The 11,890-nt window shown below is 42.1% G+C and overlaps 3 protein-coding genes across 3 annotated transcripts in view; 2 read left to right on the plus strand and 1 right to left on the minus strand.

The window, feature by feature from the left end:
• LOC119412075 (zinc finger protein 2-like) overlaps positions 1–2,939 on the plus strand; it is a 19,593-nt gene extending 16,654 nt beyond the window's left edge. Inside the window, exons 3-4 of the mRNA XM_037679051.1 lie at positions 1,393–1,834; positions 2,063–2,939. Coding sequence (XP_037534979.1) covers positions 1,393–1,834; positions 2,063–2,786 — 1,166 coding nt within the window. The 3' untranslated portion in view covers positions 2,787–2,939. The remainder of the gene's footprint in view (positions 1–1,392; positions 1,835–2,062) is intronic.
• Positions 1–11,890, plus strand: part of LOC119412013 (gastrula zinc finger protein XlCGF57.1-like) — a 520,281-nt gene that overhangs the window by 35,325 nt on the left and 473,066 nt on the right. The gene's annotated exons all lie outside the window — the stretch shown is intronic.
• The window catches only part of LOC119412005 (filamin-B), a gene marked incomplete in the record, with an annotated part of 80,202 nt that continues 76,777 nt past the window's right edge, over positions 8,466–11,890 (minus strand). Inside the window, 5 exon segments of the mRNA XM_037678979.1 lie at positions 8,466–9,587; positions 9,773–9,982; positions 10,100–10,318; positions 10,695–10,871; positions 10,993–11,125. Coding sequence (XP_037534907.1) covers positions 9,400–9,587; positions 9,773–9,982; positions 10,100–10,318; positions 10,695–10,871; positions 10,993–11,125 — 927 coding nt within the window.

Genomic DNA, 11,890 nt, shown 5'->3' on the forward strand with positions numbered 1-11,890 from the left:
AGGTGCAGTGACGTTTAAGGGCCCGGAGATCACGAGCATCCAGTAGAATTTTACGGCCTTGACCCTTACGCACAGCGATTGTTCCAGATTCTCTGAATCTTTTGATGATGTTATGCACAGTTGATGATGATAACGTAAAAGTCTTTGCTATTTTACTCTGGGTAACACCATTCTGGTATTGATGCACTATCTTTCTGCACAACAATGGTGGAATTGGTGATCCTCTTACCATCTTGGCTTCTGAGAGACACTGACACTCTGACAAGCTCATTTTATACCCAATCATGTTGTCAATTGACCCAATTAGTGTTGATTGGCCTTCCAGCTGTTCATTAAATGTTCAATTTCCTTTTTCTAGTCACTTATTGCTACTTGTCCCAACTTTTTTGTGATTTGTTGACACTGTGAAATTTTAAATCAACATATTTTTCCTTTAAAATGTTACATTTACGCAGATTAAACTTTTGATCTGTCATCTATGTTATATTACGAAATAAATATTGACATTTGCCATCTCCACATCATTGCATTCAGTTTTTATTCACAATTTGTTTAGTGTCCCAACTTTTTTGGCATCCGCTTTGTGTGTGTGTATATATATATATATATATATATATATATATATATATATATAAACACAATCTCAGCTCCGATTTTATGCAACTTTTATTCAGTTGCTCATCCCCGATGACAGATGTATTCCAAGCAGACGTGTGTCAGAGATATCAACTTGTCTGAGTAATTCAGAAGAATGAAGACAGAAACAGGGTTTTAATGCTCTTTTACGGTCATGAAAGGACAAATACCCCCTCAGCTACGATCTTCTGACTCTTAATTCAGCTGCGCGTCTCCGACCGTTAATAACTAATTAAAAATGTCAGGTTTTTTTTTTCCGGGTTCGGACCTGTAATTACCGTTTATTCGTCAGGTTGGGTGGGGTTCGTAAATGATGACTGTGGGCTGGGTCCAGGTCGGACCGGATTTTTGGGGCCTAAATTCAACTCTAAATCATAGTGTAATGTATATTGAAATATTGAAAATGTGCTTAAAACTCATATCACTGTTATTGAATAAAGGTATATCATGATATATATCGATATCGAATTATTGTCCAGCTCTAGTCTGATTTAAACTTTTCTTTTAGTCCTGGGGTGCAGAGTATGTGTACAAGCAGGATACCAATTTTGAGACGGCACTAAAAAGTAAATGTACCAGAAGCATTTAAATGTGTTTTTTATTTTGGATGATAAACAGACATTTGTTTTTCTCTTGCTGAATAAAATGTTGTTCCTTTGACTTGGAACAGTTCTGATCCACAGAACATTAATCAGCAACACAAGTGATGTATGAGTGAATATAAAGTTATAACTGTCCATATTGTCTGTGTTTCAGTGTTCCCTGCAGATGTTCAGCAGACACTTCATATTATTGTCCACAATGCACCTGAGGAATGGAGGCCTGATGTGGACCAGCAGGACCCAGAACACCTCCACATAAAGGAGGAAGAGGAGGAACTCTGGACCCAATTGGAGGAAGAGCAGCTCAGTGTGAAGGAGGAGACTGATGCCAGCAGGTTTTCATTCACTGCAGTTCATGTGAAGAGTGAGGATGATGAGGAGAAGCCTCTGTTCTCACATGTTCATCATCACCAAATGGAAGATGAAGATGTTCCAACCAGCAGCTCAGCTGACCAGATGAAAGTTGAAGCTGATTGTGAGGACAGTGGAGGAGCAGAAATCAGCAGGAACTCAGATCTAAATCCTCATGGAGATGCTTCAAGCTCTTCAGAGACTGAAGTCAGTGAGGATGATAAAGAGGACGAGGATGGGGACAGTCCTGACTCTCAGCTGGAACACTTGTCAGACTCTGAGTCAACAACTGAAGACAGTGACAAAGACTGGAAGGAGAGCAGGTCTCCCGAGTCAGCTGTAAACTTTGTCAACAAATGTTTCAGCTGCTCTGAATGTGGTAAACAATTTCTGCACAACCGGTCACTTCAGAGACACTTGATATGTCATTCAACAGTAAGACGTTCAAGCTGTTTGGGTCATAAGAAAAATGTTGTAAAGTCCCATGAGAAAGTCCTAACAGGACTGAAATCATTTAGTTGTGATGAGTGTGGTAAAAGTTTTAACAGAAAAGCTAATTTAAACTCTCACATTAGAGTCCACACAGGACAAAAACCATTTGAGTGTAATATTTGTGGATGTAAATTTAGTCGTAAAACAAGTTTAAACTTACATATGAGAGTCCACACCGGACAGAAACCATTTAAATGTGACGATTGTGGGAAAAGATTTAGCCACAGGTCTAATTTATACTCTCACACCAGAGTCCACACTGGACAAAAACCGTTTGAATGTGAAGATTGTGGACAAAGATTTAGCAAAAAGACTAATTTAAATTCCCACATGAGAGTCCACACAGGACAGAAACCATTTCAGTGTGAGATTTGTGGACTAAGATTTAGCCAGAAGACCCATTTAAACTCGCACATGAGAGTCCACACTGGACAGAAACCATTTAAATGTGAAGATTGTGGAAAAAGATTTAGCCACAAGACGACTTTAAACTCTCACATGAGAGTCCATACAGGACAAAAACCATTTGAATGTGCAGATTGTGGACAAAAGTTTAGCAAAAAGACCAATTTAAACTCTCACAAGATTGTCCACACAGGACAGAAGCCATTTCAATGTGAGCTTTGTGGACAAAAATTTAGCCATAAGAATAATTTAAACAGACACACAAAGGTCCACAGGAAACAAAGCTCTCCTCTGCAGTGAGGTCAAAGTTTTAGACTTCAGTCTGCATGTTTTTGTGTGGGGGAATGTGGTTCGAGCCTCTGAGTTTAGGCTTTTTGTAGACAACGGCAGTACTTCTGTATATAACTTTAAAGGGATCAGTAGGATCAATAGATCCTGTTTTATCATTTCAGTGGCGCATTATTTATATTGACAAACACCACAGTATATTCAACCTTTATTTATACAGTTATATAAATGTGTATGAAGAAAAATTTTGTTTGATTTAGTGGGTTTATTTATTAGACATGTCTTCTGTTAACATAATTTATCTAGAGCTCTAAAATCAAGTAAAACTGCTACGGATCAGTGACGATTCTTCAGTGACCACAAAAGTATTTTAAACCAAACTAAATTATCTTGAACATGATTCTAAATTATCTTTAGACTGAGGAAAACTACAGACATATTTGATACCAGACCAGCTTGATCTATAGAGCACTTTAAACACCCATAGGACCAAAGTGCCGTACAGTAATCTCTTGTAGTTCTTCGTTTATCACGGGAGATCCGTACCCAGAAGCCCCGCGATAAGTGAAAAACAACAAAGTAGTAAGTAGTGTTTATTTTAGTACCAAAAGTCCATGCTCAATAATCCAGGTATAAAATCCCAACAATTTTCAGTCAGGTCATCTGGATGGTTTCTTTTATTTTTTTTTTTGTGCTGAGACATTTCGCCTTCCATCCAGAAGGCTTTTTCAGTCTGAGGAAACCCCAAACAAAACTGCTTCTCCTCCAGCACTTTCTTGCAATATTCTAAACAAGGTTTCTAAACTCTAAACGTTCTAAGAGCACAGAATGTCATGATTTCAGCTCTCTGCCGCCTGACTGTGCTCTTGGCCACGCCCACTTCTCCATTTCAAAGCGGAGATCAGCTAATCAGCTGCAGGAGGGAGCTTCTCCCTCCGCTGTGGGCTGCACACAGGTGCTTAATCATATAAAGTAATTTTAAATAAAAATTCCATGCCGATCGTGCGGCTCATCCATCAATCAGCCAATTGTGTCATGTCCAATCTTACTTTGAAAAAACGCGATAGGGCGAGCCTGCGAAAAATGAACTGCAAAGTAGCGAGGGACCACTGTACACATAATAAAACAATCATTCAGTCAATAAAGAATGATTAAAATAATTCAAAGTCACCATCATGATGTCAAAGGCCAGGGAGAAGAGATTGGTTTTAAGAAGGGATTTAAAAACAGAGGCCTGTCTGATGTCCAGGGGAAGATCCTTCCACAGTTTAGGAGCTGCCACAGCAAAAGCACAGTCTCCTCTGAACCTACGCTTTGTCATCGGCACACTCAGGGAGCAGCTGATCAGCTGACCTGACGGATCGACAGGGTGTGTATGGATGTAGAAACTCGGACAGATAGGGCAGGGCAAGTCCATGAAGAGCTTTCCATTCGATGTACAGAGAGTTTCTCACAATTATTCACCCGGCAAAATGAGCACATTAAAAATCTTTCCTGACGTCATCGTTTTTGTTTACACGTTTCCATGGCAACATCTGAGCACTGCATATGTCTATTTATGAATACCATTTCCCTTTGGACTTTATTGTTGAGTATGGATTCATGTCTGATGTTCAAAAACCTGTTCTTATAGTTTAAATGGTTTTATATTTTTGTAGAAAAAAAAAAAGTGTAAGTTGTAAGGCACGTGACCACGTGACCAGGAAGTGAATCCTGCACATTTAACATTAAATTAGTGCGGGAGTGGGTGGAGGAAGATGTTCAGTCAGTATTCCTGTTAGTTTCTACAAGTTATCTACCTGGTGAATTGGTTGGTACATTTGACTTATGTATCATAATATATATATATATATATATATATTATATATATATATATATATATTATATATATATATATATATATATATATTATATATATATATATATCGCATATCAAATTGCTCTTAATGTCAGTTTACTGACAACCACCCCCCCAACACACACGCACACACACAGAGGTGAAATTTCCACCCATGGTTTGAAAGCTAACCACAGTTTTTGTACTCACAAATTGTCACATGTTCGTATTGTGTTTTTCATTCTGAATTCGTAAAGAAATGTTCTTCCTCAAAACACAAACAGAACTCTTTAATTCGTAAAGAAATGTTCTTCCTCAAAACACAAACAGAACTCTTTAAGAGGTTAAAACAAGTTCTGGGATGACGATCAGAGTTTTTGTTGGTTGATTAGAAGAAAATCAAAGTAACAACGGTAGGTTTTCATGTTCACGTCATTTTGTTTGTGGGGCAGATGTGGATTTTCAAAGAAAACATCTGGAAAAACAGCATTAAACTGGAGTATATTAATGTGATAGTAGTTATACGTCACATTTTTCTTAGTTTGCTTGATGTGTTTTCACACCAGGTTACATAATATACAGTAACATGCACTTTATATGTAATAAAAGTGTAACTAAATGTGTTTCTCTTGTCCAGTTGATTTGATGTCAGGGGGTCAAACAACACCTGGGGGTAGGTGTCACAGCTCATGTGGTCCAGGGACTTGCTGCTTTAAACCGATCCATGTGACTCGGTCTGTGACATCATCCTGATCCATCAGTTTCTGTTTACTAACTTCAAATAAGAGCAAAGTAGAGGAAAAGAATCAATCATGACTAAAATACAAGAACTCCAATAAAACAAGTTAAAAACATTCAACTTAAAGGTACTTCAACCAGTGTCTCTCTTGTGCTGGTCCCAAGCCAGGGTAAAGGTTAGGCCTTGGGCCTGTTTGATCAGCATGCACTGTTGTGAATCTGATAGATTTTTCTGTACAATAAACTTATGATTAAAGCCTTGGTATACTTTAAGAGTATGACATTTTTGTGGCGTTAGTCCTCCAAAAATTCTAATCTTGTAAGAAAAAAAACCGGGAACCTCACGTTACCAGTCCCAGAGTAACCGGGTCTACAAAGCCTATCGCTATCATGTCAGAGACAAAAAAGAAAAAGCTTGAGGTCAGATCAGCATTTACTTAAAATTTTAAACCATTAGCAAAGCAAAGTTTAACTGACCACAAACTAGATGTGACCTGAGGCTTTTGGTTTGAAATAAGAATTTTTACTGTCTGAAACAAAAAGGATGAAGAATGTATAGGGTGAGTTCCTAAAACACAGTTTTAAACCAAGTCAGAAGCAAAGTAAAACCTACATAAAGTAGACCGTTCCATCAACATCACAAAGCACCACAAACAATAGTTGGACTTCTTTGAAGGCAGGTGAAAAATGTGTGAGGAAAAAAGTTATTTCCAAACGATAGAGAAAAGAAAGAGGAAAATCAGAGAAGACCAAATGGAAGATGAGGAAGAATGTTGAGGAGTTCAGAGAGGAGCTGATAAAGGCTCCAGGTGGTGAGAAAGAACTTCCAGATGACTGGACTACTACAGCAACAGTAACTAGGGAAAGACCGGGAAGGTACTTGGTCTGGACAGAGAATGGATGATAGAAACCTGGTGGTGGAATAGTGACGTGCAGGAAGCTGTTCAAAGAAAGAGGTCAGCCAAGAAGAAATATGACAGAGGACTGAAGAGAGGAGACAGGACAATAAGAAGATGGGACGTAGAGCAAAGAGGAAGGTAGCTAAGACAAAGCAGAAGGAACATGAGTTATATGGAGGGCGAGAAGGACTTGTACAGATTGGCAAGACGGGGATCAGGCTGGAAAGGTTTTTAACTCAAATATTCAATGACATATTTGAGGGTGAGGAAATGCCTGAGGAATGGAGAAGTGCACTGGTGCCCATTTTTAAGAACAAGGGTTATGTACAGAGTTGTAGAAACATCAGGGATTTAAGTTGATGATCACTCAATGAAGATGTGGAAGCAAGACGTAGATGAGAGGCGACCATTTGGGAGCAGCTGTATGGTTTCATGCCAAGAAAGAGCACCACAGATGCCATCTTTGCTTTGAGGATGTTGGAGAAGTACAGAGAGGGTCAGAAACAGATGAGGTCAGGCAGGAATCCCCATGGACGATGATGTTTGCAGATGACATTGTGATCTGTGGTGAGAACAGGGAACCGGTGGAAGAGAACTTGGAGAGGTGGAGGTATGCACTTGAAAGAAGAGGAATGAAAGTCAGTCGTAGTAAGACAGAGTCCATGTGTGTGAATGAGAGGGAGGAGGTGGAACAGTGAGGCTACAAGGAGCAGAGGTCACAAAGGTGCAGGACTTCAAGGACTTGGAGTCCACTGTCCATGAACATGAGGAACGTGGTAAAAAGGTGAAGAAGGGTCCAGGCAGGATGGAGTGGATGGAGAAAAGTTTCAGGAGTGATTTGTGACAAAAAGGGTGTCAGCAAAAAGTCAAAGGAAAAGTTTACAAGACAGTGGTGAGACCAGCTGTGCTGTCTGGTTTGGAGACAGACATGGACAAAAAGACAGAACTGGAAGTGGCAGAAATTATGATTGTTGAGGTTCTCCTTAGGAGTGACAAGGATGGAGAAGATCAGGAATGAGATCATCAGAGGTACAGCACAGGTGGAACAACTGGGAGATAAAGTTAGAGGCCAGACTGAGATGGTTTGGACATGGCCAGAGGAGGGACAGTGGTCTGGACATGTGCAGAGGAGGGACAGTGGTCTGGACATGTGCAGAGGAGAGACAGTGGTTTGGACATGTGCAGAGGAGGGACAGTGGTCTGGACATGTCCAGAGGAGGGACAGTGGTCTGGACATGTGCAGAGGAGGGACAGTGGTCTGGACATGTGCAGAGGAGGGACAGTGGTTTGGACATGTGCAGAGGAGGGACAGTGGTCTGGACATGTGCAGAGGAGGGACAGTGGTTTGGACATGTGCAGAGGAGGGACAGTGGTTTGGACATGTGCAGAGGAGGGACAGTGGTTTGGACATGTCCAGAGGAAGGACATTGGGTATATTGGTAGAAAGATGCAGCTGCTGGAAAAAGACAAAATAGATTTTTAATTTTTTTTTTAGAGAAGATATATGGATGAAGTTAGAGAGGACATGGAGGTAGTTGGAGTGAGGACAGAGGACGCAGAGGACAGAGATGGAGGAGGATGGCTCGCTCCCTCAAGAGGGAACGGCTGAAAGAAAAATTTGCCAAACATGCATGTTTTTGGTGTGTGGGAAGAAACCAGAGTAACTGGAGACCCACACAAGCACGTGGAGAACAACTGCCAACTACCAGGTTTGTTAATTACCAGAAAAAGGGTCCGAGATGGTGCAGGACAGCGGACTTGGGACCAGATGACACTTTTGCTGTAAAATACTTTGTATACTGGTGGTTTTTTCTTTGTTGTTACTTTTAGTACCACTATAATATCTGCATATGGGATAATGTAAACAGGGCTGTCAGAGTTGCAATGACTTTATGTTAGGTGGGTGATTGATCGGATCATGTGACTGCTGATTGCATTAATCCACATTATTCGCAGAAATAGAGGGCCCCAAACCAAATGTCACTTGGGGCCCCATGGAGGATTGAGCCAGCTCTGCCCAGATCAACCAAGAGTCTTAGTCTCTCCAGCGTGTCCTGGGTCTTTCCAAGCAGATATTTATACTTTATATTATTCCTGACAGTTGTGTCGTTCAGTAATTTAGCAGCAGATTCAGTCAGCTGCTAAATTACTGAACAGATGCAGAACGGAGCTGGAAGAAAACTCGTTTGAAACAAAAATCAGAAAAGTGGAGTTTGATATTCTACATTCCAGTTTATTTCATCGTTAAAATGTACAGTACATCAGGACTTGGTTTCATATTAAGACACTTACTGCCTGATGCAAAACAAGACTTCTCCCACCCCCAGCACAAAACCCCTCATGTTAAAAAGTATCAAAGTGTACGCAGCAGTAGCAGAGAGGCAACAACACGAAGGACAGAAAGAGACTCCTGTAGAGTTCTTCATCGTTTACACACGAACTGAGCTCAGAGTCATCGCTTCAGCAACTTCAGCTGGATCATCTAATCTGAACAGAAACGGATCAGAACCGAGCCGTAAAGTCAGATCGGGTCGTGCGATACGATCCCAAGCCCCAGAACTCCAACACATCAAGTATTCTGTTGTGCAGTGCAGGAAACAGCAGTTTGAAGGCAGAGGAGTGAGGAATTCTGGGAGATGAAGAGCAACGAACGATCAGCAGCTGCGCAAACTTTGATATTTGCTGCTGGAATGAAACGATGAACTCCAGTTTTTTCTGTTTACAGAGATGCTGACTCGTCTTTAATTCACACTTTAGCTGAGAAAACATTCAAGCACAGATTTATTTTTTATTGGCTGTTTCTTCTGGCAACTGGCCAACCAGGAGAAGATTCGAACTGCAGAACTCCACGATGAAACGTGTCTTACTTTGTTCCTGGCACTGTTCATCTAAAGTGTAACGTTATTCCAGTCATCATCTACGTTCATTTTCTTATATTGTGAATTTTTTCCAAATATTGTTTAACATTTTTTTTTGAAACTTAAAGATTTTCATCAATCAGTGGAACAGAATCTAGCGAGCGCAAACGGACTGAGCTGATGGTTTCAGGGCAGCAGGAACTAAATCATCAGACCCCACTGGTGCTCTTCAAACTTGATGAACTCAACAGGGATGAACAACGATGCAGGAGGAACGGCTGCTTGTCTTGTTATCACGGGACGGTGACGTTAAACGGAGACCCTGGGATGTGATCGTCGCCCCACTTCACCACCAGGACGTAACTGCCCCGCTCCTTCAGCAGGTAACTGACGTTGTACTGCAGGTTGCCCAAATGTTTGACCAGAACCTCTTCACAGGGGACCTGGGGGCCGTGCACGCCCACCAGCAGCATGTTCTTACCTGAGAAAAGGTGGAGAAAACGCGTCAGAAAAACATCCAGCTCCTGCGTTACGTAATGAAGCCAGTCAGAACAGATGGATCGCCGACGTCTGGTAAACGGGTCAGGCTTGGAAGGAGGCCAGGAACGACGGCCAACTCGTCGCCGAGGGATTTACAACAAACGGAGTTCTAGGTAAAGAGTTTACCAGCTTTGCTGCAGTCCAGAGAGAAGCTGCTCCTCTGGTCCACGAAGGCCCTGTTGAGGCCCGTTCCTCGGCTCAGCACCTTGCTGGCGTCCGAGTCTCCCAGTCTGGGCATGGCGCTGTGCACGAAGCTGCTGCTGCTCCCCCGTACAGGCGCGTCCAGGGTCAGCATCGACGTCTCACTCGCGTTTGTTACGCTCACCAGCCGAGGACCTGACGGACAAACGAAGCTTACGTGAAATATAAAAACGTTCAAGCATCTTTTAGCTGCACGTTGTGGTTCCGACTCCTGCTGGGCTCACCAGCACCGGACGACACTCGTCTCTGTACCTGTGACTCGGGCCTTGAAGGGACTCCCGGCGATGTGGTTTGGTCCTCCATATTTGATGCTGACCAGGTAGTTTCCAGGTGCCATGGGCGTGTAGAGTACTTTGTAACCTTCTGGAACCTCCTGGCAGTCCAGTTTCACTTTAGACGGGCCCTCGACGGTCACGGCCAGAGTTCCTGGACCCGCCTTGGTGTTGTTAATGATGAACTCTGACTGGGCACCTGCAAGAATTCAACACTTGGTTTGGTCTCATGACTCCAAGTGTCTCTCAAAGGTAGCTTGGTGCAGATCGTTTGAAGTCGACTGGACTGTCGTTATTTTTATAAAACGTTTTGCTCATTTCAGAAACTCAGATTTGAAAATTCACATTTCAGTTTGAATCGAGAAAACCTCTAGAATAAAAGCTTCAAGTATTAAAAAAAAAAAACCCACTCTGTTTCAACGATCCTCTACATTGATTAGATCTACTGGTAAAAATCTACTGGTGAATAGTTTAGTTGGTTAATACCAGCAGGACCTTTGTTAATAAGTGCATTCGTTTTACGGCCTTTATTTTAAGCTGAGAGGTCAGAGGTCAACAGCAGACAGGTAACTCACCTGTGGTGCCCCTCTCCAGCCCTGCCCCATATGCTGAAACCAGACCAGGCTCTCCGGTCTGTCCTGGTTCTCCAACTCGAACCTGGAAAGGACTTCCTGGGATGTGAGAACCGTTGAATTTCACGTGGATGGTATGGACGCCGTTCTCCCTGGGGATGAAGCGAACAGCGTACTTGTCTGGATGATGATGATGAAAGAAGAGGAAGATGTGAGTTAGTAATCTGGACCAGAAGAAGCTGCCAGCTGGGTCCACTGGACCTCCGTCCATCACTTTCCAACCAGTTAAACCCAGACAGACCTCTCTCCAGCTCTGTGACGACACACTCCTCCAGAGCTCCAGATGGACTGTGGACCTTGGCCTCCATCTTGCCCTGCGCTCCGTTCAGACGCACCGCAAAGGATGCTGGGTGATTCACCTTAAGACCAGACTCCTGCCGAAGGCGCGCAGACATTCAGAACAGACTCCAAACATTAAAACATTTGACGTTTCTCCTCTCGTGTTTCACAGAGTTCTACTCTTACCCGAGCTCCTCTTCAGTAAAGCCCCGAACATTTTAAACATTAATAACTAAACCGTGTAATTAAAGTTTATAGAATGACACAAAGTGCACGTGAGGATAAACCCCGTCGCTGCTGCAGCTGTGCAGAGAGCTCAAGGTGGTGCTGTTAAGAGCCTTTAAACGAAACACAAGAGAAACACCCACAGTTCCACACCGAATTAAAGGAGGGATGACCAGAGCCAGGCAAAGCACAAACACTGTCAAGACCCAACAGAACCATTCAGGCCTTTTTGTCTGTTTTATGATTTATTTATTTTTAGCTTTGATCTAGCCTTTTGCTACCTTTGATCTCTAGCTCGCCTTTAGCTTTTAGCTCTTTTCTGCTTTCAGCTTTGAGCTAGCCCTTTTCAGCTACTTCCCTTTATTTTTCCTGCTACTTTTAGCTCATGTTCTGCCTCTTTTAGCTTGCTTTAACAACTCAATTTCAGCCTCCAACTAATCTCAGCAGTCATTTAGCTTTTACATTTGCACTTTTGCCAAACATGCAGTTTCTGCAGGAATATTTGCTCTTCAGTGTGATAATTGTTGGAGGTTTTAGCTGGGTATTTAATAAAATGTTTTAGCTGGGTATTTAATAAAATGTTTCAGCTGGGTATTTAATAAAACGTTTTAGCTGGGAATTTAATAAAACGTTTT

Source organism: Nematolebias whitei, chromosome 7, assembly GCF_014905685.2.
Source record: "Nematolebias whitei isolate Nwh7 chromosome 7, NemWhi1, whole genome shotgun sequence".
Classification (NCBI taxonomy): Eukaryota; Metazoa; Chordata; class Actinopteri; order Cyprinodontiformes; family Rivulidae; genus Nematolebias; species Nematolebias whitei.